Source organism: Cimex lectularius, unplaced genomic scaffold (assembly GCF_000648675.2).
Source record: "Cimex lectularius strain Harlan isolate CLEC.00 unplaced genomic scaffold, Clec_2.1 scaffold263, whole genome shotgun sequence".
Classification (NCBI taxonomy): Eukaryota; Metazoa; Arthropoda; class Insecta; order Hemiptera; family Cimicidae; genus Cimex; species Cimex lectularius.
In genome coordinates, this window is record NW_019392788.1 from 259,149 (window position 1) to 284,626 (window position 25,478).

General features: G+C 34.2%; 5 protein-coding genes across 8 annotated transcripts in view; 3 read left to right on the forward strand and 2 right to left on the reverse strand.

The window, feature by feature from the left end:
* Positions 1 to 1,706: 1,706 nt before the first annotated feature.
* On the reverse strand, positions 1,707 to 8,441 carry LOC106667002. 2 transcript variants are annotated; one of them, XM_014394588.2, is made up of 2 exons: positions 8,026 to 8,441; positions 1,707 to 2,149 (listed from the first exon to the last, which is right to left on the reverse strand). In XM_014394588.2, exons 1-2 carry the CDS (start codon positions 8,171 to 8,173, stop codon positions 1,731 to 1,733), a joined length of 567 nt encoding a protein of 188 aa, XP_014250074.1. In that variant the 5' UTR covers positions 8,174 to 8,441; the 3' UTR covers positions 1,707 to 1,730. The 2 variants fall into 2 exon arrangements, with proteins under 2 accessions (XP_014250074.1, XP_014250075.1); XM_014394589.2 differs by lacking the exon at positions 1,707 to 2,149 and adding an exon at positions 2,360 to 4,262 and having other exon boundaries at positions 8,026 to 8,424.
* A 2,047-nt stretch (positions 8,442 to 10,488) lies between these two features.
* Positions 10,489 to 11,611, forward strand: LOC106667009. Its single transcript, XM_014394601.2, has 3 exons — positions 10,489 to 10,765; positions 10,833 to 11,001; positions 11,077 to 11,611. Exons 1-3 carry the CDS (start codon positions 10,621 to 10,623, stop codon positions 11,318 to 11,320), a joined length of 558 nt encoding a protein of 185 aa, XP_014250087.1. The 5' UTR covers positions 10,489 to 10,620; the 3' UTR covers positions 11,321 to 11,611.
* Positions 11,612 to 13,284: 1,673 nt separating this feature from the next.
* Positions 13,285 to 16,447, reverse strand: LOC106667010 (probable cleavage and polyadenylation specificity factor subunit 2). Its single transcript, XM_014394602.2, has one exon. The coding sequence runs from the start codon at positions 15,449 to 15,451 to the stop codon at positions 13,322 to 13,324; it is 2,130 nt and encodes a 709-aa protein (XP_014250088.1). The 5' UTR covers positions 15,452 to 16,447; the 3' UTR covers positions 13,285 to 13,321.
* A 928-nt stretch (positions 16,448 to 17,375) lies between these two features.
* LOC106666952 lies at positions 17,376 to 18,291 on the forward strand. The gene is made up of 3 exons (XM_014394502.2): positions 17,376 to 17,651; positions 17,717 to 17,873; positions 17,926 to 18,291. The coding sequence occupies exons 1-3, from the start codon at positions 17,504 to 17,506 to the stop codon at positions 18,167 to 18,169; spliced, it is 549 nt and encodes a 182-aa protein (XP_014249988.1). The 5' UTR covers positions 17,376 to 17,503; the 3' UTR covers positions 18,170 to 18,291.
* Positions 18,292 to 21,922: 3,631 nt separating this feature from the next.
* Positions 21,923 to 25,478, forward strand: part of LOC106666987 (LIM domain-containing protein jub) — an 85,273-nt gene continuing 81,717 nt past the window's right edge. For 2 of the 3 annotated variants that reach the window (XM_014394561.2, XM_014394563.2), the window contains exon 1: positions 21,924 to 23,254. In XM_014394561.2, coding sequence (XP_014250047.1) covers positions 22,202 to 23,254 — 1,053 coding nt within the window. In that variant the 5' untranslated portion in view covers positions 21,924 to 22,201. Of the gene's footprint in view, positions 23,255 to 25,478 lie in introns of all 3 variants that reach the window. The other variant, XM_014394562.2, reaches the window with a different exon arrangement.

Consider the following 25,478-nt stretch of genomic DNA (forward strand, 5'->3'; position numbering starts at 1 on the left):
AATAGTGAGGGGTGATGGTGAAATATAACGCCATCATCGCCCCTCGAACGATGAAAGCGAGTGAGTGTGTGTTCGGGGTCGATGGCGGAATATGTATAAAAGTTCCCCATCGACCCCAATCTAGTTTAGTTTAAGTATATTTCGGTGGAGGAATATCAAGTACTCCACCGACCAAACGGAATGAGTGTACTGTATGGATGTATTTAAGTGTATGAATGTATTTATTTGTATGAATGTAGTGTTTGAACGGGTATAGAATATAGACTTAGTGAGGGGCTGAAATGACCTAGATGTCGGAAGCCCCAGCAAAAAAAAACCACTGATGGCCCAGTGTTTTCTCATGAGCAAGACGTAGAACTGCAAGATGTCAGAATAAAAAATATTGCGCAATATTAACCACGGTACGATGAAAAAGTACGGTGCAATTAAAATTAAACTCGCTCAAATTTTTATCCAATCATTGGGCAAACTTCAATACCAACCCTAAACGGTCCAAAATATCGCGCAATTCGTAATATTATGCAATATAATTCATCGTCTAAGCCCGCCTTATCACATGTTCGATAAACTAACGCAAAAGTAACAATATTGGCAGTATTAGGTGAAATTAAACATATTTCCAACGTGTCTGAAGCCTTCCATGAAACTGTTGTAAATTTAAAAAATAATTTGTTACCGCGCGTTGTTGTTAGGTCTTATTAGATAGGTCATGTCTAATGAAAATATGTAATATGCAAATGCAAGGGCCAAATATCGTTTACATTGGACTTTATTGCTGAACTTCAACCACCTTTCAACTAGTACTGAGATCATATCCACATAATTTGTCAGAGTGCTGTACCAAAAATGTAAATTAATCCAAATTATTGGCTTTAAGCAATAATAATTGCAAAAAGACTAAAGTGGACATTATGAAAACTATACATAACTAAATTAGATATAAATATAAGTAAGATTAAAGAGGAGGCGTTAGGGGCCGAAACAGTTTAGGCGTTCACAGCACTCATCTCTGTACAGTGGTCTCGGTGGCATTTTTTCAAAAACCCAGACACTCAAGAATTGATATGACTGCTGTAAAAAAAAAATGAAGGTTTCATATTAAATTATATAAGTTATAAAATCACTGATGATGGTAGAAAAGCGTCAAAATATCTGCGCAAAAATGAACTTCAATTGTCCAGACATTGGTCTACATTACAGTAGTATATACTACATACATTGCATAAAAACTAAGTAAGAAATAAAATTACACCATCAAAGCCGCAGCAAGTGATTTCAATAAAGTCGGTGACATATTCAATTTTTGCTTGGAGGTTAACAATAAATTATTCTAAATATAAAAAATTTAGATGTTGAATAAGTTATTTGGGAAAAAATTAAGAACAAATTGTAGTGAAATTTGTCTCGAAGGAAGAAAAAACGTAACAGTTCATTTTCAGGCTGATTTTATCGCCAAATCAAATATACAATAAGGGTGCCGTTTGGGGTTTATTATGTACTATTATCCTAGGCGCGTCAGTGGCCGGAACTGTTAAAGGCAGTGGCGTTGGCACGGCGCTGAAGGTAATAGGTTCATGGTTCGAATCCGGCGGCCGTGCATATAAACCTGACATACTTACAAATGGACATTTTTTAAAAACACCAGCACGCCGAGTTAATATAGCCTTGTAATCGAATAGTTGAAAAAAAAGTCCAACAAAAATAAATTTAAGCATAGAAAAAACACTAATTTATTTATACAACATCACTAGGCAGTAATTGCTTGCTGCTGCTACAAACGCGTACTCGACAAGACGGTATTCCACAAATAAGTTAACCATTGACATAATGAAATATTGGTAGTACGTCAAAACGATGAAAGCAATTCCATACTCAAGCATATAAGTCGTCTTCTCCCAGAGGTACACAATGATAAAAAATGAAATCGAATGTATAACATCGCTCGTGTGCTTGTTCAGAATGCTACACCTCAATTCCGATTTGAGCAAGTTCAAAAATGGTATCATATAAAGTAGAGAGCAACTCCACCGGCTGGAATTGTTCCTGAGGCAGATTTCCGAGGCAAAGAGAGGTAGGCAGAGCGCATAGCAGTACAGCGAACTTTTGCTATAATAAAAATCAAACTTTCCTTTTTCTTGAACTGGTAGACCTAGAAACAATCATCAATTTTACATCTAACAACAACACTTGATATATGCATAATTAACTATGCACAGACACTCTCACATTTGGACAATTTATTTAAGTTTAATGGGAAAGGTTAATTAAAACAAATACTTTATTCGTACATTTTATTTTTGAGCACATAACACTTAAACATTCGTTAAAATAAAATTTGCACCAAATTTATTCAACCGAAAAATATTTTAATTTACAAACATGTTTTATTTATTAATTTTTTAATCTTATCCATTTATTTATATTTTTGTAAAACATTAGGCAAAATAGTTTAATTCTAATTCCATGCACTAACGGATATCACAATTATTTCATTTTGACCTTTTTTTGGCATCTATCACTGAACTACATCTAAAGCATATATACATACATATAAGTACTTTACAGTTATTAATTTTTAAATAAGCGGCTTATTTTTCATTGTGCTCATTTTTTCTTTTTTTAATTTAAAAAATACATATTTAAGTTTTTCATATGACTTGAAGCCCATTGAATTGACTAGAAATGTTTATATATATTTAACATATTTTTTATCAACAATAAAATTTTTTATTAAATTTATAACTCGTTATTTGTGTCATATCCCGCTAGAATAAGCTCCTTGATTTTAAAAAACATTGTTTCTCAACATATGGACTTTACGATTTTAAACAAAAATACTGATCAAGTGGTACAATTAATTAGTCTACAATATCGATAAACATAAAACATAACATTTAAAAAAAAAAGTTTTTACAAAGTTTAATTCATTTATCAATTTAAATAAACACGAGGATCTAGGTAAACTTTGACATGGATAGTAAAATATTACACATAATAATGAAATTGTATCTCACTGGTGGCAATATAACATGAATTATTTTTTGTTAATTACATTTTAGATAAAACAAAGTAAACTTTTTTTAACCAATAAAAAATTACACAATTATTTGTCTCAATGACAATAACTTATACCTGTATGTTTTAATTAATTACTTTTAAACAATACATTTTTTATTGCTACAATTATTTAAGTTAATTTTTTGTTCTCTGTTGGCCGTGGCTGTATGAAATCGCCAATATAAATCACCATCCAAATCAATTCTACATTTAACAAACGATTTTTATACAATTATTCTGCCAGTGCAAATAACAGTGTAAATATCATTATACTATATAACTTTTAGTGATGCACTGTTTTCACTACTAAATCATTTTTTATTAATTTATAGCCTGACATCATGGAAATAATGTAAATTTACAAAATATATATATAAATATAGTTTAAAACATATTCCCTTACTTGCTTTTCTTTCACATTTTCTTTCTACTGTAAGTATAATTTATTTGCAGGAACATAAAAACTATTTTTTACCATATTTTTGGCTTTTAAAATACAATACAAAAATCTAGAATTACTTTATCACAATATGAGATTATAAAAAGTAAATGCGTATAGCAGCGCTTATAATGACAATATATCCATCCGTTTCCTGATTCAGTCTTGATTTGTTTACCGTTCTTTAAGCAAATTTTATAATAAATGCATCCTGGCCTCAGTTTTATAAAAATTGACTATTAATACTTTGCAATTTTAAATGCTGTAAAGGCATACAATTACGATCAATTTTAATATATCAAATTTTAATTAAACCTTCTTGTGTCGAATTGTAAATAAATTAAATTAACTTAATCAATCACAAAAATTTAACGACCTCTTAATGTTTGAACGAGAAAATAAACAGTAAACGACAAAGCGTAATTGAAGAGGTCTCTTGAAGGTGTGTTGAGAATCATGCCGATAGGTCCAATAGCATAAATCGCGATGACGAAACTGAAAGCAGTCGTGATGCCATAATAATATCTATTGGATAGACTGATGTACACCATAGATGCAAGGTGCAGTATCTGCAGAGGGTGGTCATGTGTGCGGAACGTCCCGGTGAAAAGAGAGATGATAAATGGGGCGAAGTGCATGAATGTCAGCGACTTGGGAAAGCCGGAATCGAAGTATAGCTGTGAAACAAAAAGGGGCAGCGACAAAGACAAGCTGACGAAGAGGAAAGATGTGTAGAACTTGTACACCTTCACGCCACTAGCTGCTCCTGTGCAACAAACAATTTCAATAGGAAACAAATCCATAAGGCATTAAACAAAATTGTTAAAAAATAAGTCAAATTTTACACAAAATGGATGAAAAGTCTTTCGTCTATTTAAGTCATTTTCACGATTTTCCAGTACAACAAATAATTTAATCATTATCATTAGGAAGCGTCGGTGGCTGCAACATTTTAAGGGTTGGCACGGCGCTCATCATTGTAAGATAAACGTCCAGGTTCGAACCCGAAATGAGCGTTTTTATCAAAAACTCTAGCACCCAAAGTGTTTATGTAATCTCATAGTTAAAATACCCTTGCTTAAAAAAATTTTTTTTATTATTCAGAAATCGTGAGATGCGGTCTGGTGTGATGTAGGTTTCAGAAAAACATTCACTCTCAACACGCAAAAATGGCACAGTTACACAGAAGACAAACACTTTGAGCCCTGAAGATGATCTCAATAAAGATCGAAACGATGGCACGAAAAAGAAAATATTTTTTTGAAACCTACATCACACCAGACCGTATCTCACGATATCTGAATAATTATCGATTAACGGTCACTACTCACCACACATTTTTTTAAAATTAAAACGCTTAAATATAATATGCGGTTGATGCTTCTAATCATTCAGCACATCGTACGCAAATTCCGATGACATTTGACAAATACGGAGAGGTGTGGTTTACGGTAAAAGGGGGGCTCAGCATACATCCTTGCAGTCGCCTTAGCACTCGTATTAGCCATTCCGAACACTAAGTGAATATCCGCGCAATCCTCATTCGTGTTATAATCTAGGCATTTTCTCGCCAAACTGTGTTAACACTGATGACGTTCCCAGCCACAATGGCTCATGAATGTCTTGCTTCATTTCATAGAGGATCACAGCTGGACTTTGAATTCCTAGGATCAACATTCATACACATCTGTCTTCCTTCTTTCAAGGGATTTACTAACAAATCAAAACTTTGAAAATCTGTCAAAAATCGTGGCTCCTGTGCGTATGAACTGGCTTGGTCTCAATCTATGTACTATTTAGTTTCCTACAATGTTTAATTCGAAGGGGTAACACTGAAAAAACGTTTAAAAAGTTTGTTTTTTTTCTCGAAAAAAAAAGAGTTAATATATTTAAAAAAACATAATAAATCGAATAGGCTTTTTATAAGTATTTTGAGACGTGGAGCCATTTGGGAGTAATTCATGAAAAAAGCTTAAAAAACACGATTTTTATAGGCTTTTGCGTTTTTCTCACACAAGGCTTCATTTGAGGACCGATGCTTATAGGAAATTTTTCGTTCAGCATGAAATTTCCTATAACATCTAAAAGTATCTATAGTATATATCGTTTGTGCCCACCCTGTATAAGGAGGGAAGTGGGAAGTTATTGTTTGGTAAAGGAAGGAGCGAACGAAGTATAGCCTGCGGTGGGGAGGGACCAGTTCAAGTCAAAGTACATATCATGTCCTTGGGGAGCCGAAAATAAAGTGTACATAACAATTAATTAAGCGCTTAATTCTATCATCCAGCTCCCCACCGAGTCTCCCATACAACACACATCCATAGTCAAAGCGCGGGGGAATACGAGAATTAATTATAAGTTTACGGGTACTAATAAGGAAAAAGGGACTGGCACGACACTATAGAACTGATGGATGGTGGAAAAGCAGTGGCGGGAGATCTAGAAATATGAGGTTTCCAAGATAAGGTCTGGTCAAGTACAGTACCAAGGTTCTTGACAGTGGGACAGAAAGAAATAAGATGAGTGTAAATGGTAAACTGAGGTATAAAAGGTAAGGATTGCAGGACGTAACGAGAACTAAATACAATGGCCTGGGACTTTTCTACATTAAGCTTAAGCCCATTTTTATTGGATCAGGGGCTAATCGAATTTAAGTCCTGCTGAATTTTTTCAATTGCAGCTTGTAAGTCAGTAAGTTACAACTTAATCACACACTTCCATGCACATAGTTGCAGTTCTGGTCCCATGGATAAAACCAGCCCTTTGTTGGCTAGTTGGTCAGCCTGTTCATTTCCTTCTGTACATTCCCGGCCCAAAAACCTCTTTAAGGTAATTTTGTTGTGTTTTTCTAGAGCCATTAGGAAATTTAGGCTCGCCTAAGTAAGTTTGTAGTTGAAATCATACGCATTTAATCTAAACTATGGTAATGACTGTCTGAGAGTAAGTAAACCTGTGCATTTTTCATACTTTTCTTTATCAACACCAGTGACCTGTGCACAGAGATGGGTTTTTTTTTACCAGTCGGCATCCGCTGATCCAATCATAAAGGAACGCGACTTTTATTTTACTAATACTTTATACCAGAATGTCACTTTTGCACGCCATCCCTACAATAGCATCCAGTAGATCCAAATTAGGCATTCTTTGAAGCAAAAGGAACGTTTTTGTAGGAAGTGGCACTACATGTTTGACCACCACTTCCAACAGTTTCCTTCTTCCTCGCGGAAAGGCAGGATATGTTAGAACTACTGTTAACCCGATGGCAGATGTTTCGGTCGGCTAAGCCGATTTTATGCACGTGGTACGGGAACTTATGATTAAATCGGAGCCTACATAATAAAGTCAAAAAACGACTAGGCCAGTTAATTTAAGGCTTAGTTACCTATGCTATATCTGCGTAATACTGCCCTTTACTTGTCTTTTTCCGGTCATATCTTATCAACGGTTTTTTAAAATTTGTTTTACGTGTGAGATAAAATAGTCTGTTGTAATATAAGAGTTGGATTGCAGACTAATTTAATACTGTGATATGTTATGAAATCTCGCAGATTCTACCTATTTTAAGGTCATCATAGGGCAAAATAACCTTAAATATGTCTACAGATCGCCTGTGTTGCGTTTATGTTAATTTATCAGCATGAATGTAATTTATCTGCGTGCAAGGAAAGGTTTGTTTAACGAACACTTTGTATCAAGGTGTATGGTCTTGAAAAAGAAGGCAAATTTACCTGCTTCTCCCAAGCTTTCGACCTATGTTAAGGGCATCATAAGGGCAAAACAACCTTAAATACTTCTAGAGATTTACATATTTAAATTTTTACAGGCGATCTCAAATTTCCTTGAAGAACGATTCATTCCCAACATTGGCAAGGACTGTAACTTATTGTGCGTAAGCCATAGTTGTAAAAACTTAAATATAGACATATTTAAGGTTATTTTGCACTGTTGATGACCTTAAAATAGATCTAAACTTGGCAGCAACAAATTTTTTTTCTTCTTTAAAACCGTACCTTGATCCAGAGTTCTTAAGTGAAAAAGTGGAAAATATTTCTAATACTGAAAACAGATTCTCCTGTGGTCAGTTGAAGCCATGATGGACATGAAAGCTCCAAGAAGGGAAGTGACAGGCTATATCCAAAATTTATTCTTCGTGAAGTTATATTAGACATTTATAGTAAAAACTTTTAGTTTAATTTATAAAACATGTATGTAAAAAAAAAAGGTAAAAAAATCTTATCTTTAAGCACCGAGCAAACAAATAATGGCCACCTCTTTTGTTAAAAGAAGAACTAAGGGGTGGCTTTTAATGATGTTGAGTGATGATGTTGCCATGTTGTGATCATCGTCCGATGATGAATTAATCATTAAATGTCATCGCAGAATGACAAACAGTTACTTGGGCAGATCGACGTCCAGCGTTCACGTGTTTATCGACAAAACAAAATCCTTTTAAACAGATGAGTGTGTTTTTTGTTTTGTTTTTTATAATAAAAACTAAAGTCGTAAAAATTCAATCTCGGCCTACTCACCGTATGCGACAATCCCCAGAATGCCGTTGATGAAATAAAGGACGAAGCCGAGGACGGCGAAAACGCAGTCGGAAGTCTGGGAGATTGCGTAGGCGGAGGAGACGCTCAAGACGGCGTGGGCGATTGCCGTGGAAACGGAGAGAGACATTTCGGCCCGAATTTGCGCATCATTGGACAGCCAGTCGGCGATTATATCATTTTCTAATTTGGTTGGGACCGGTTTTTTGGGGGGGTTTAGCTGTTGTTTTTGATAAAGGGGACTGGAGATTTCGGCTGGAAAACGCAACGGGGTTCAGTAACAAAAACAAACAAGGGGCGGAGACGGTAGAACTGTGCACAGCTGATTTTTGTTTCCCTTCTCCTCCAGTGTCGCCATGTGCTAACGACGAAAATTCCCGTTCAAAGCCTTTACAATTTGGTTTATTTTTATTTTTTAATTTAGAAACTAAGTTTTAAAACTTCACTTATTATTTAAAACTATCAATAGTTTAATAAAAACAATATAAATTTAAATTAGTTTAATCAACATCTTTATATACAACATGTACTTTTTAGATGGACCGGGGCTGAATTTCTCTTGAACCAATGACGCTTTGAAAAAAATACATTTTAATTTCTGTTAATTTAGTTCAAAATTTTTACCTTTTTTGGAGAAAAATTATACAAGGAAACTCAGGCCCAGTTCAACTTCAAAATTTCAAATACGACCCTATACTTTCTGACAAAACATTTTAAAGGATTTTTTCGCTGAATACAATGATGCAATTGAATTTTAAATTGGTCAAAAAATCACAATGTTATGGCCAAAAATTTGAAAAAACGCATTTCTTTAGGTTCATTGTTAATTCCAAAATGCCTGGAAGTAAATTAATTGTACAATAGTACCTATTTGTTACATTTGGTATTCCATTCAAAATTAATCAAAAAGCACATTTTTTCCGATGAACAGCGAGTTGATATGTATGACTCCTTTATTGGTAGGTGGTGGTACTGTGTGTCGTCCAGTCAAGTTGTACTCCCAGAAATAAAAATGTGCTCCTAGCAAAAGGATGCAAAATAAAAATATTATGAACCAACCAATTATCTCAAGTACGAATCCCCTCTGGCAAGAACCAAATTGTTTTCCAAACAAACTTTCAAAGACAAAATACTTAAGTTGATGGTTACCATTAGGAATATTGTTAATGATGGTACATGTGTTATATAATTGCCAAGCTTTTGGCCTCTTTATTTGGCCTTCATCAGGGCTAACCTGTTCCAGGTTGTGTATCCATTGAACAGTTGCTTCGCATTCAACTCAGTAAACTTATTCAAAAACTTTCTCGCACCAAGACAAGTAATCTCACTGCTACAGTTAGAGAGCTAAAATTGGAGGAGTGATAGGACTATTTACCAGTCACTGGCATCTGAGAAAACCTGTACACAACATGGGCATATTCATGATGATCCGACTTTTAGATTATGCAATAAGGAGGTAGAAACAGCCACCCGTATTATCTTTGAAAGCAAAGCAACCACTCAATGGAGACATAACCTTGGATATAAAGAAAAAATAAATTGCAGTAATGATAGTCAATGCATCGTAGGAGAAGGATTAAGTTGATTGCATTGAACCAAGGACTAGGAAAGTACAATAAGTCAGAAGGCTGTAGCGGCTGGGGGAACAAAAACACAACTTCCTAGTATCCATCATCATCAACATCACCCACATCTGGGCTAGGAGGTATGATTATTCTTTGAATAGAGTTATAAACTTGACATTTAGTCTGATGAGTAACATTATATTGAAGAAATAATAGGGACCAGATTCAATTCAACCATAATTTAGCAGTTGAAATTTTGGCAGTTAAATGAGCTGATACGTAGGTGTCTTCCTAAATACTTATAATTGTTTATTATATTTCTCTATACACAGTTTATGCAGTAATTGTCCCTTAGTTTTGATATGGTTTGATGTGGCCCATGTTAGCTTTTGATCTAAATATAATCCTAGGTAAAGGAATAGTGTTATCTTTTTATGTTTGAAAATTGAGTCTAGTAAAAAAGATGGGAAATGCTTTAATTTATGGTGTGTAAAACAGAGTACTGCAATTTTTATTATTACCTCTGAAATATAACTTTTGAATTTATTAAATGTTGTAACATATATTTTTGTATCTATCGAATAAGCTGTACATTAACAAAATCATTTAAGTAAAGTAAATTAATGGTTAAAAAAAATTGTATATCATTATATGTTTTAACTCTGTGAAAATTAAAGATGACTACTTACATTATCAATAATTTATTTTTTAATGTAGTGTCAAAATAAGGTAAAACATTGTGATAATAAAAAAGATGCATTGCAGCAGAATTTAATAAATTTATCGTTTTAATTCTTGAGTTTGGTAATTATATGAGTCAATAATTACCCTATAATTCTGCATAAATTAAATATTAAGACACTTTTCATTTTTTAAACAGAAACTCCACAGATGCTAATTATTAAAACACATGTCACACTATCAACACGAAAAGTGAAAAATCATGTCTAACAAAGATAAACAACATTTATAAAACTACATTCACACCAGTTCACACCAACTCACAGACACAATGCCACACCTCTCAAGGTGGTTCGCATATACCGCCCTCCTCGGTGGGGGCATTGCCGGTATAATTATGGCTGAAGGAAAGAAGATTGCAATGTGTGGATTTGCTTTGTATGCCATACATGGGGCATTCGGTTTTTTAGAAATCCGTAAGTAAATCAATCTAGGCAAAAGACTAAAATCACTTAATCAAAACAATTCTTTTTTTTGTTTTAGTTACAAACAATGACACATTTTATTCATTGAATAGAGACTACACAGTCGTTCTATCATCAGCCCTGTGTCAAGGTTTAATAACAACAGACTACTGCATTATGTCAGGTCTCGAAGCAAAAAAATCATGTGGCTTGAATTTGGTCTGCCCAGTACTTTATCTATTGGTGGTGTTAGTATTTGTTTTATCATAATTGAAACCATAAAAGTACTTTTAAAAAAAACTAATTTACATTATTTGTTTTAGGTATATCATAAGAAATGGTGACTTGTACTTTATCGGAGATCTAGGCCATGGAATAAGCTGTGTTGTGTGTGCATACTACGGCTTTGATAAAAGCCAATACATGGCATATATTGTCTCGTTATTTTATGTCATCATACATTTTTCAAAACTGTATTACAATGAGTCGTGGATTCTGGCTGGAATAACGTCCTTCTGTGCTGGTATGCTTCTGGCAGGAAAAGATTTCAGCACACTATTCAAATAACTGGGTTTTGAAACAAATTATCATGTTGCAATTTTTGTGTGAAAAAAAAGAAGTTTACTTTTCAATGCCAAACACCACAAATTCATGGGAATATAGGAAATTTAAAGAGATCAACTGTTTAATTAGTGAAAGAAAAGGCTTATAAGAAGAGAAAGAGCTACTTCAGTTATGCCCAGTGAAGTTATGTTAATAATGCACCATAATGAAATAAAGAGCTGTGAAAACATGGATGCACCATAATTTTTCAAAACAAAAAACATAAAACAATAAAAAACAATTTATTTAACATTGCCTAGCCTGGAAATTTCTTAAACTTAATTAGAAATTCATTTTAGTAGTTGATTTTAAAAGAAAAACTATTTTTTACAAATCATTTGTAATACAGAAATGTGAAAAACTAAATGAAATAATGAAGGATTAACAGAAAAAACTTAAATGTTTTGGTTATAGCAAACTAATTTGAAAACAAAAATAATTCAAAGAAAATATATGTACAGATATTTCCTCGTTACATACTATAACTATAAGAAGAATCTTAATTATTTGTATTTGTCTTTTTTCTTTTCTTTAATTTGGTATTACATTTATTACATTTTGATTGTTTTTATTGTAGCTACACTTTTTTCCTGAATTATTATCAAGCAATGCAACCTAGATAACCAAGAGTGCTGTGCAGCTTCTTTTTTGTATATATTAATTTTGTTTATTAAATCTAAACTATTATCTCTAGTAAATATAATAAAAGCCATGTATTTATAATAATACAAGTTTGTTTATTAAATTTACAGTAAATCTAGTTTTAAAATTATTATTACTTGTATTATTATAAATACATGGCTTTTATTATATTTACTAGAGATAATAGTTTAGATTTTGTGGTTTGGTCATCATGCAGCCTTAAACGAACCTGCCAGTATCATGTTAATTAGATTTTCCAATATAGTATGCAATTATACACAAGAAGTTGATTAAGGTCAAATCTAAAGTACAGGTAAATGAACTGGCTGATGAGCTAACAAAGGCAGGAGCAGCCCTCATTCCCATTGGACCAACAAACAGAACAACAAGTTGGTGCGTCCAAAAAAACTGCTGAGAGCGAATCTGAATAAAGGGTTGATAAAGAAATGATCCTGGGGTGACCCAGGTGGCTGCAACGGTTTAGCCGTTGACACGGCACTCATCACTGTAAAGTAAAGGTCCGAGGTTCAAATCCAGCGGCCCTACATTCGAAGCAGGCACATTATTTTTCTCCAAAAATACCAGCACCCCAAGAATTCATATAACCTCATAGTTGAAATGCCTTAAAACCTCTCTCTCACTCAACCACTCATTCAGTAGGCGAGTTTTGGATAAAATAATAGATCTTTATGTCAGCCATCGCCCATTTAAACCATTCTCACCACTACCTCAAAAAATTTGGATAAATTGAGACAGAAACCAGAAAGGCGAAGCAAGACACTGAAGCATGTCCCTTAATGACAAAAACTTTGGCCCAGAAACAGGACAGACTTTTCGGAAAGGCTAATGTGATACCTAAAGAAATAAGTAAAGAACAGCAAAAAGTGTTAAAACTACCTAAAGTTGGGAAGAAAGAAGGGTCAATTTCACAATAGATCTTTTAGGTCGCAGTGGAAGAAAGAGTTGCTTTGATCACCAGTGAACCTGATGGGGGGATACAGTTTTTTTTATTGAATCTTTCACTATACAGGTCAATGCTGTATGCTGTCAAACGATTATATAATTTTTCCATATTATCAGTTAAACAGCTCATTTTCCATAATGGCATGAAAAAATAAATTTAGAATCTTCTATAATCAAACAGATCTATGAAGAAGATATCATCCAATAGTAATAATATAGCTAATTAATCACTTTATAAAGAACAAAGAAAATATTTTTGTAATTTATTTATTATAAACATGTAAAAAATCAACAGTTTTCTTAAAATACACTTTATATGTAAAATGATCAAACATACAAAAATTATTTATGCATACATCATTAAAGTAATGCATACTGACTATACAGTATATTTCTTATTTTGAAATAGTTATCTGACACACATCCTTCGAGCTCAACTTTCCTTGATTGTGTTCTCTTAATGGATATCGTTTTGCTGCAACACCAAAGAGCACCACCTGAAAACTCACAGTCGAAGCCTTTTTTGCTCAAGTATTGCTTGAGGTCAGACAGCTTGAGCTCGTTGACAAAGACGGACTGATGGGGATTAACATCACGCTTTGGAATCGGCTCCAAATTAAGTAGTTCATTATTCAAAAGGCTTTCCGACGATGCATTCTGACCTGACTTTTGTGGTTCTGTGACTACTGCGTCCAACCATACTAGCTCCATGTCTTTGCCTTTCTGCAGCTTAAACGAAGAAGCGAGAGAGTCGGTCAAACGAATTTGATAAATGTGAGTCTCTGAAGTGACATCAATTATCTCACCTTTTTTCGGTGTAAAGACTTCGGCGTCGATCTTTGTCTTAATACATTTTGCAAGTTTGTCTGTTATTTCGGGTGAACCCCTGATAAGAATGACTTTCCTTGGTTGTAACTGCGTGATCAACTGCTGGACTGAGAGTCCATCACTCCTTCCTTCAAAGTCTATAAATTTTATCTGGGCCTTTACATCAATTGTCTGCTTGTAGGCAACACATTTAGTCGGGCATTCACCTTTAATCTGAACGATCTCTTTTTTCTTCTTGGATGGCTTCCCGTTCGGCTCGGAATTCTTGTAATCTTCAGTTTTGACCAGTTCCCCATATTCATCAGATTTCATCTTTTTATCTATGTACGGGTACATAAGGTAATACCTGCGATGCCTCTTCCTTCTCTCAGGTTTCACCATCAAATCATGAACTCCAGTGACAATGTTAACAAGTTGGAGATCGTCCTCATCCTCTGAACTTTCTTTCTGCTGATAATTTTTGCTCTGTTGATGTTTTAAATAAATCTCAAGCTCTTTGCCTTCGAGTTTTATTCTTTTTTTAATGTCCAGAGTTATCGTCCTGTTAGAACCGTTGTCGATCAGATCTCTTCCCAACGAGCCTTCGAAACTCTTTGATGTCATTATTATAGTATTCTCAGGATCAGAGGCCCAGTGAATGAAAAGCTCTCTGGCAAAACCAGTTTCCAAGTCTGGCATACTGGCTAAAATGACTTTGTTACTCACCAACTTATTCACCTCGTTGAGACTATGGCACGTTCTCAGGTGCTTGAATTGAAACGGATTTTCTCTCATAGACTCAAAGCATTTCAGAAGTTTGTCACTCATCCATTCTATCTGCGACTTTGCAAATTCTACAACATTATAGCTGACATTGCTAAGAAGGCATAAGGGATAAACTTGCAATCCAAAATTTTTATTTCTCCACAGTTGATCTAGCATATGGACTAACTCAAGAACTCTACCTGCAGTGTCAACCGTAATCAAAACGTTACCGTTGTTTCTCAGGGTTTGCAAAATGTCGGCGATCAGTTTCTCGTCCCTCGCTCTCCTCCTTGCCTGCTGATACGTACCATTGTAAGCGTCTGTTATGAGAAGAGACGGTCGTTCCAGCTTCTCAAAGTCGCAACCATTGAGATGCCTCTCTTTCTTATGGTTGAAGTCAGTGGCATATATGATGTCCTCCTCTCCTGTCTTTTGAATTTTCCAGATGGTGCCACCGATCATGTGGCCGGCTGGCATGGGGATAATGCAGAGGCCACAGCTCTTCTTCATCATCACCCTCTGGTTGTACCTCAGCTGGACCATCTTGTCGAAGGAAGCATCGACATCGTCCAGATTGAAAACGTCAAAGTCCTCTTCGTTGTGTCGCCCCTGGTAAAAATCGTACATGAACATCTGGCCCATTTTGTAGACGGGGATGGTCGCGTAAACTGGGCAGCTGAGTCCGCATTTCCCGACTAGGTACGGCAACGCTCCGAGGTGCAGATTGTCCGGGTAGCTGATGAGGACCGCGTCTATCTGGTTGACATACCTTTTCAACTCTTTCAAGTATTCTTCGTCGAACTTTTCGTTGAGACCGCATTCTAAAAGGAAACGAAAATCGTCGATTTGAAGCAAATAGCACGGCGGCGTGTTTTCCGTCGCGCCTGAAATCGACTGAAATTTAATTATGGAGGTCATTTTGGTAAGGATTGGTGTGCTTTATTAACTCATCAAATTTTAAATCTTTAGACGTCGAGAACTTAAGGGAAAATGAACAATAAGCAGATAGCAAATAAATGCTGGATTTGCTGATACATCGATGCTAGAACCGTGTAGGTTATTCTGTTCGAATTTGAAAGAAAAACCCTTACTGCAACGGAACATCGCCATTGCGTTCCACGTGCGACAATCCTACCTGGTGCATCCCTAACAACCTAATTATTAAATATTAAATAATTACGTAATTGTTTAAATAAATATTTTTAAAAAGTATAGTTTCTGAGAACATTTATTATATTACAAAATTTTGTTAATGATTATAGCAGAACTCGGTGAGCAATAGAACAAACTACCAAACAAAAGTTGTGAAAGTTAAACTGTAATTTACTTTTTATTTTATCATACACAATCCAATATAACATTTTTTCTATAAATTAGGTGAAGGTCATATCCCGAATAGTCAGTGAAACATCCAAAATCTACAAAACCTGGGAAAACATAACAACCTGACAATATCTGGAGTGCCAGGGCACAAAGAAATAATTAGTAATGAACAAGTAGAAAAACTGGCCGGAAAATATGCAAAACCATATGTACGCTCAACATCTACATTGGGATAACAAGACACCCCCAACTAAGAAGGATTCACAAACAACAAAAAGGGAAGTAGACGAATTCCAGAGATGCCAGACATGGTAAACTCGCCAGAACTGACAAACACATTACTACAGTTAGACAGGATAAACCTCAGGTAGTAATAGATCTAAACACCAGTCATTTACTTCAGAGAAAACACCTACACAACATGGGTGTATTCAGTGATGACCCAATTGTAGATTATACAATGAGAAAAAAGCAACTGCCGCCCACATCATCGTGAAATCCAAAGCAACTGTCCAATGAGATATAAACCTGTATACCAAGAAGGCCCAGAAAGAAGACTTACAGCAATGAAGCAGTGACAATTAATGACCTAGTATTTCTTTAAAGAGGATCAAGCCAATTGAATTGAACTAAGGTACTGGGAAAATTATAATAAGCCAAAAGACATAGGTAACATCAAATAACAGCTTCCTAGCATCTTATCATCATTGTAAATCTTAAGGGATTCAAGAATGTAGGGGGAAAGAGCAATTAAATGCTAGATTTGCTGCTGTAATGACACTAGACCTCGTAGGTTATTCTGGACAAATATTTCAAATTGAAAAACCCTACTCCTTTATCTCAGAATTGGTATACAAAAAGAAAAGAAGTGGATGAACTGATGATGACACAGTAAACTCAACAAAATTGGCAAATGCATTAGCATAGTAGACACAATAATTGTCAGGTGAGTAAAAGATGTATATACCGATCACTGATTTCTGAGAAAACACGAACACAGCATGGGTTTGTTCAATGATGACCCTAACAGGATATGCTATGAGAAGGAAGAAACTACCTACCATATCATCGTCAAATGCAAAGCAATTGTTCATTGTTCAATCGAGACTTAACCTTGGATAACAAGAAGGTTAATTTTTTTTTGTTTTCTTGATGCAGCCATGAAGCAACAACAGTCAATAACCTATTAATTTTTAAATTGAGGTCCAAGAAATTGATACTGCACTTAGATTCTAGGAAAAGTATAAAAAGCCAAAATGCTGCAGTGCTTGGGGAATACCAAATCCCCAGTTCCTAGGACACCATCATCAGTACAAATTGATGTCCTGTTAAACGTTTCAAAATTGAACATACTAACAGTTCAATCAATATTAATTTCCCAAATTGGAAAATACCAACATAATTTTTTTCTTAAATACAATTGCGTGCATTCAATTAATGCAATGAAAATTATTCAATTATTATTTCAAAACGAGTACACTATTATTGTTTCATTATTTAAGTCCGATATCACATGTATAAGTTGTAAAACTTTCTCATGTAAACCACATGGTTTTTAAAATTTGAAATGTTATCTCTTTTTTGGCTAAAATTTGTTGAAAACAAAATTTTCATTCACAAAAAGTCATTACTTATTCACTAACAGAAATGACTAGCGCTGAGGAGTGTTTCTGTGCAGTTCTATTGTGGAACATGGCAAATTATAACCTATATATAATGAAAAATCTCTACAAGTTGGAAACACTCGTCTACTGCACTTATATATGCTATGCGTTAAGTATAATTTACAGATGTAGTAAGTAACACTAGAAAGTGGGAAGGAAAAAAAAGTTGTTTACTATTCTTATTAATGAATTCCAGTTTTCTCAAGTAGGTCAGCATATATTAATAGCCAATGTTTGAACACATTGGCAAATGTACTGCCATGTAGCATACTATCTTATGAATATGCCAAGAACTGTGGAGTTTCATACGCTTCAATCTTATTGGTCCTTCCTATTATGTTCATGTTCCAAAGGTAGGATCATTAGAACGTTCGGCCCTTGTGTTATTTAATATTCTCTTTAAAGGATTTCAGGTAAACATGAATACATGTTTGAAAACAATGTGCCCATTGTGGATCTCGCTCACATCATGTCTCTTTGCTGTATGATATATGTCGGTGGTGGGCGTAACGATCCATTGGCTTTATTGACTTCAGCTTCCTTCGCTATTCTGCATTTTTCACTTAGGGATTTGATGGAAATTGAAAACACACTTGTAACTGTACTCGTATGCTTTTTCGGTGGAAGACTCCTTCAGCAATTTCAGTAAAACTTCAAGACATTAAAGTAATTTTTTCCCCAGAAATGGTTTATCGAGTATTTTGGTTTTAGTAATAGTAAATAGTATTAAGTATGTAATTATTTGTTTTACTTTTTTGTTATACTAAATTATGTTTTTTTATATAAGCATATGTTAAATAAAAAATAAATGATTTTTTCAAAATATATATTCATTTTCCAGTGTTAAAACAAAAACGAACAAATAATTACCAAAGATTTTAATGATGACTAGGGTAAATGGTAATTGTTTGTTCTTTTTTGTTTAAACACTTTGGAAAATGAACATATATTTTGAAAAAGATCATTTATTTTTTATTTAACATATGATTAATTTAAAAAAATTTTAGTATCCATTTCTTTTTTTTTCTTATTTCATTGGATCAAATAATTTGTTATTAATTTTATCATCTTTTAACCAAAAGATGTAAATTGCACATACTTTGTTGATCTTTCTTATACTTGTCAAATTCTATTCTCTTTTCTTGTTTCCAATTGACTGCAAGAAACAAACAACCTTCGATTATTAAATTTCTTGGATGTGTTGGTTTAAGGAATTTAACCCCTGTCCCAATATATACAAAAAATTGGATTATGAAACTATTTTCCATATGTTTTTTTATATAATTTATAATTCCATAATTTATAATTTTACGGCAGCTCAAAGATTATGGTATAAAATGTTTATGTATGTTTCTGCTGTCACGATAGGACAAGATTGTTATCCTCATTGTCAGCTACACATGCCCAGACTATCGTTTGATCCCCTCCATGTTTGACTGAACTTGTGAAATGAAGGGCTTTTTCTTTGGTATCCTTACATGGAAGTCAGCATTATACAGGATTTTTTATTGCCAACTCACTTGTTTTTGAGAAGTATATTCCACCTTATTGGCTAATTTTGGTTTTATATGGTTATTTTATTTAATTAATTAATTAATTTTTTTTTAAATGACAGGGGCATCCGACAGCTTGGTCATTTCAGCCCCGAAGCTCTAACAAAATATGGCTACACACTCTATACCCAATTGCACCAATAAGTACATTCATACCTATATAAATTGTACTTTTTGGTAGATGGAGTACTTGATATTCCTCCATCTACCTGTTCACTACAATAAACTAATCTAATTTGGGGTTGATGGGGTGCTTTAAAAGTTTTCAGCTGTAGACCCAAATCATGCACGCAACATGAGGGGTGATGGAGATGCTACTTCACCATCAGCCCCATTCACACCAATAAATACATTCACACCAACATACATTGATCACACTCATTCTGTTTGGTAGATGGGAGTACTCGATATTCCTCCATCTACCTGTTTCCTATAATAAACTAATCTAAATTGGGGTCGATGGGGTATTTTTATAAAATTTCCATCATCAGCTCATCATTCACACAACCTGAGAGGCAATGGAGAAACAACTTCACCATCATCCCCTCCCCATTCACACCAATAAATACATTCACTCATACAAAACACAGAAACACAAAACATATAACTTAACTTCTATATACAATAAAAAAAATCCCAATTCCCTCAAAAAGCGAAATAGGGGACCCTGAAACTTGCTACCGTGTCCGAGAACCATTCTTAAATCCGGCGGCAAGCCTACACGGTCTCTGTATGGAGCCAAGGCAGACATGTCTCTATTATGTGGGACACATTGAACAACCTTTCTCTCCATAGGGGGCACCTGTGCAGGCTTATTGTTATTATTATTTTACATATTTTATATTTCTATATTGAAATTGGATTAATTCCGTAAAATATATTATCTGAACCTTTACCTTAGGTGGTGATAGAGAACACAGGGCTTGTCAGGATAAGATATAAGACCTCAAAGTAGCGACCAGACAGAAATCTTATTGGCTAATTTTTTTTTATATTGTTTTATTTTATATCTTGTATACTTTATATTTAAATATTTTTGTAAATTGGATTAATTCCATAAAATATATTATTATTATATATATTAACATATAATATATTATTAACATTCAATTGTTATTTTTCAACTCTGCTAGAATGTTATTTAAAAATCTGGATATATCAACGTAAAGCATATTAGATGAAGTTTTTGTAAAATTTGACAAGTTGTAGGTATTGTTTGTAACCTGAGTAGAACGTGCAATCATGATCAAAATTTTAAATTTTGTAATTTTGACATGTTCCAACTGATATTGATTACATTTTATGTCATTCAGATTATTGCAAAGAAGTATCTTACAGCAAATTTAGCATTCTTTCAAATGGTGTAATTGGATTTGTTGTAGTCTCAACATTTTGGAAGTTGTAAGCGTTTTTTTATGGTAAGGTAGAGAAAAATTGAAAAAACCTAAATTGACGAATATCTTCAAGATAGAGAACTTTCCGAAAATTTTCTCCTGAGCATTTTTTGCTCCGAACGAAGAGTAGAATCAATTCCCTGAGTTTCATAAGAGAGAACTGGGTCACCCAGTATATTTAAATATTTTTGTAAATTGGATTAATTCCGTAAAATATATTATTATTATTAAATGACTGGGACCTTTACAACTGATGGTGATAGAAAACACAGGGCTTGTCAGGATAAGATATAAGACCTCAAAGTAGCGACCAGACAGAAATCTTATTGGCTAATTTTGCTTTTATACTTGTATTTTATATATTGTATATTTCTATATTTAAACATTTTTGTAAACTGAATTGATTCTGTAAAATATATTATTATTATTATTATTAAATGCCTAGAACCTATGCGTCAAGATGTTGATGTTGTTGTTGTTGATGGAGAACACATGGCTTGCCAGTTTAAGATTAAGACCTCAAAGTAGCGACCAGACAGAAATCTTATTAGCTAATTTTGCTTTTATACTGTTGTATTTTATATATTGTATATTTCTATATTTAAACATTTTTGTAAATTGGATTAATTACGTAAAATATATTATTATTATTATTAAATGACTAGAACCTTTACCATAGGTGGTGATAGAAAACATAGGGCTTGTCAGGATAAGATATAAGACCTCAAAGTAGCGACCAGATAGAAATCTTATTGGCTAATTTTTCTTTTGTATTATTGTATTTTATATATAGTATATTTAAACATTTTTGTAAATTGAATTGATTCTGTAAAATATATTATTATTTTATTAAATGCTTAGAACCTATGCATCAAGATGTTGATGTTGTTGTTGATGGAGAACACGTCTTGCCAGTTTAAGATTAAGACCTCGAAGTAGCAACAAGACAGAAATCTTATTAGCTAATTTTGCTTTTATACTGTTTTATTTTACATATTGTATATTTCTATACTTAAACATTTTTGTAAATTGGATTAATTCTGTAAAATATATTATTATTATTATTATTATTAAATGACTGGGACCTTTACCATAGGTGGTGATAGAAAACACATGTCTTGCCAGGGTAAGATTAAGACCTGGACGTAATGACCAGACAGAATTCTTATCAACGCTCATTTGCAGTTCAGCGAATGAGTCAAGTAATTTGAGAATATTTTCGTATCATCTGCTGTACTGATTTCATAGTCAATTTTATAATTTATATCACTGATTTTGTGTAACTACAAGACACTACTGATTCGTACGGTGCATCCATAGTGGGACGCTGCAACTCATGGACTGGGCGGACCGAATAAACTTATAAAAAATGTTTGTTTTTTATCTTTGAAACAGTTGAAAAAGGCGGTTTGACCGTGATTCGTGTCCTCCTAGTGGAACCAGGACGAACTAAGGATCCACCGGTCCTTGAGAGATGTCAGAGTTGTTTGGAACTTTGGACTTTAAGAGTCGGGGGCAGCCGGAGTCGAGGTTGTCTGTTGTCTTCAGTTGAATCCAGGTTCCGCGAAGAATGACCGTTCGGTCGTGATATTCCCTTCGGATTTCGATGCACATCGTTCAGATCGTAGTGCTTTTTTCATCTTCCCACGATCGAGTCGTACAAGTGGCCGTCTCGCGAATTCGCATCCCGGGTTAAATGAGTTTTTCGTTCTGTGATAGTACTTTCGCTGGGAGATGGACCCCTACGTGCAGAAGCTGAACAACCTCTCGTTAAACGAGGCCGACGCTGCCAAGAAGTGCGCGGCCGACAACTACGGTCGAATTATGTCAAAACAGGCCGAAGTTTACAACAACGGTCACTCCAGCAACTTCGACAGGGGTTCGAGTTCGGCGAAGTTCGGCCAGAAGATGGACTCTTTGGGAAGCGGCCTCAGCTCCATGAGCATCAGTGATAAGCAACAAGACATTCCAAATCGTTACCTGTCGTACGCCAACGGAGTGCCCAACCAGCCTATAGACCACAACAAGTATTACAGTGCATATCTCAAAGGGCCTACGAGCCCTACTCACAGCAACAGCGGCTCTAGCAGGGACTCAAACAGTCCCAGAGGGAGCATGGCCCAGTATGAGGTGAAGAACTCTCCTCTTTATGAGAACTTAGACTACTACGGGGGTCGAGCCATGCCGCAGACCCCTGCGTATTACCACCAGTTGCATTCCAGCCCACATTCCAGTATGAGTTCACAAGACTCTAAGCACTCGAGCCCTAGAGCGAGTTACGTCTCTGTGGAAAACCCTTATGAGAGCACTTACAGGAAAGCTCAACCTCAGGTTCCGGTAGGTGTGAAATACAGTTATCCTCCGTATGAGGCTCCTCCCGTTTATGAGAATGTTCAAGAGCTGAAGAACGAAGGAAGGCAGCCCTACTTCGGGGAGCAGAGGCAGATCGCAGTCGCCTTGACGACTCCTACATCGTCTTACCTGCCTCCTCCTTATCCCAATCAGACCAAGTCCATAGGGCAAGTGTCTAGGATCGAGAGCAAACCGTATCATCCCAAGTCGGTCGGTGTGAGCTCTCGGTCGGTACCAAGTGGACAGACTTCCCTTGCTACGAGCTACCAGAGAGGAATGCATGCCGGAGTGGCAGGAGGTCCCACAACCGGTATCGCAAGCAGTCCTAGGCCAGTGGCTTCGTCTCCTGCTCCGACCAGCCCAAGCCCGACTCCTTCGACTAAGCCTTCAGGCAAAAATCTCCTACCGTACAATGTTACACCACCAAGACCAATGGTAAGTGTCATAAGTTTTTATCTATCATTTATGAAATATTTACAAAGATGATATTTTTGTGATATGAATTTTGTGCACTCGAGATTTCTCAATTTAAGCATGTAATGACTTTTCAGGCATATGCTTTAATATTTTAATGGTTTCGATATTCAACTTTTACTCTTATTTCATAATCAATAGGTATAATCATAATTATTCTTAGTTCATTTTTTCAGTCATTAATGTTTACAAATAAATTGACATGTTTCTTCATGTGTTTTGTCTATACTAAAAAATAAATTAATTAATAGGATATTAACAATATAAAATAAATTTGTTGAAGAAGTTCACTTGTTATTTTCCAAATCTATCATTGAAGAAAAGACAATCAAAAAAAGGACGAGGTATAATTAAAAAAAAAAAAAAAAAGGTTAAAACTAAATGACACAATAATGGCTAATGCTTTATGTCAGACTGGTATAATCAATTTTTACAATGTTGTTATCATCCCCTTTCGAAGAAATTGTTATTAATTTTCTATGAATAATTTGAAATCTTTGATCATGATGCAGCTTTATTTTTGGATTTTCATTGTTATTAACATACACATACACATAATATAACATGTATTATTTTTACTGGTTTACTTTAGATTGGCATTTGCTTTAACTGTCATACTTGTACAACATAAATCTAACTCACTCTGCATCAAAAATTTCACTTGCTTGGTGTACACTTCATCCAGTCTCCTTTCATCGACTTGTGACAATAAAATTAATGTTCCAATTTTCTTGAATCTCAAAGGATTTATGAAACTTAATCATTTCATTTTAAATGTTCTTCGCAAGCAATACTTTATAACAGGATATTTTCTCTTTATCATTTATGTAGGTGAATTATAAAACAGTAATTGTACAATTCAATATTTATTACCTTTAAGGACTCAATGAAATTATTTTTACCTTGTGTCAAATGCCCTGGTACTTACACTTAAGCACTACATCACAAATTTGTTATTAGAGTTGAATTCTGAATAGTAAATCATATCGAGCGACAGACAGAATATGTGTTTTCAGTGTGATCACAGATTGATCATAAGTTGATATTTTACTTGGTCATATTTTTTTTTTATAAATGGGTTTTTAACTAGGAATTCACTTAACTTGGTAGCAACCAATCCAACTGGGAGCTTATGGCTCAATTGGCTTATTGATATCAACAAGTCAACTTAATATCTAAGTAATGGTAAAAAGTTTCTTATACGAGGGCCCTAAATGGGCCCATAAACTTCGGTATGCTTAACCAAATAATATTGTGAATTAAAAAAAAATGCATTAGACACAATTTCATATTTAATTTAAAATTCAATTTAAAGGATCTAATAACTCTCCAAATCTGTTTTATTTTCACAATTTAATATAATTGAGGCAGGTAGCCCTAAAATAGGATATTTCCTTTAGGATAACTATAGCACCATTAATTTCTTTTGTTGGTGAAAAATAATTATTATTTGTTTTATTTTAATTATGATTTTACTATTAGTGTATACATGATGTTATACAATAAAAAGTTCATGAATTTTTTTTTTTTATGCTGGATGTACATTTGGTCTTGGATTTTGTAATGGATATAGGTTTTTAAAAATTTTAAAAATTTTTTTAACCCATCCACCACCCCACGAGATTATATTGGATATAGCTACATTATTGAATTTTTTGTTTTTTCTCTCCATAAATCAAATAGTAAAATTCATAATTATACATTTTAAATTGATATTTAGGTGAGGTAACCGATACCTTACAATATTAAAATATGTCATATTCTGGCATTACTACATTATCCTACTAAAACGGTTTAATTTTTCATTTGTTTTAAATATAAATATATAGTGTATTGTGTACATTATTAGAAGAGGTTTTCAGTCAAAATCACTTAAGGAGGGTTTATTAAATGAAGTGGTGAGGAGTGGTCAGAGGTTAAGGGTTTATGACCAAAATATTTACTCATTTGCTTCATTTACTAGAATGAAATATTGAATCATAAAATCACACTTTTTAATTGATATAATAATTAGTTTTATTTGTTGGCCAGCTCTCAAATGGGTAATTACCTGTAACCATAACCATCCCTAACCGTATCCCTATCTTGTCTTTGATGATTGGAAGAGGGTTAGGATTAATTCAATTCTAGATAAGTTGATTAATTGCTTGATGCAAGGTATTTTTTAAAAACTTTTTGCTGTGAA

Excerpts from the sequence above, each read along its gene's own strand:
- LOC106667002 (XM_014394588.2), bottom strand. The coding sequence starts at position 8,173 with ATGTCTCTCTCCGTTTCCACGGCAATCGCCCACGCCGTCTTGAGCGTC. Across the intron at positions 2,150-8,025 it reads TCTGGGGATTGTCGCATACG|GTCTACCAGTTCAAGAAAAA; the intron begins GTGAGTAGGCCG and ends GATTGTTTCTAG.
- LOC106667010 (XM_014394602.2), bottom strand. The coding sequence starts at position 15,451 with ATGACCTCCATAATTAAATTTCAGTCGATTTCAGGCGCGACGGAAAAC.
- LOC106666952 (XM_014394502.2), top strand. The coding sequence starts at position 17,504 with ATGACTAGCGCTGAGGAGTGTTTCTGTGCAGTTCTATTGTGGAACATG. Across the intron at positions 17,652-17,716 it reads AAGTATAATTTACAGATGTA|TTTTCTCAAGTAGGTCAGCA; the intron begins GTAAGTAACACT and ends AATGAATTCCAG. Across the intron at positions 17,874-17,925 it reads ATTATGTTCATGTTCCAAAG|GATTTCAGGTAAACATGAAT; the intron begins GTAGGATCATTA and ends TTCTCTTTAAAG.
- LOC106667009 (XM_014394601.2), top strand. The coding sequence starts at position 10,621 with ATGCCACACCTCTCAAGGTGGTTCGCATATACCGCCCTCCTCGGTGGG. Across the intron at positions 10,766-10,832 it reads ATTCGGTTTTTTAGAAATCC|TTACAAACAATGACACATTT; the intron begins GTAAGTAAATCA and ends TTTTTGTTTTAG. Across the intron at positions 11,002-11,076 it reads GTACTTTATCTATTGGTGGT|GTATATCATAAGAAATGGTG; the intron begins GTTAGTATTTGT and ends TATTTGTTTTAG.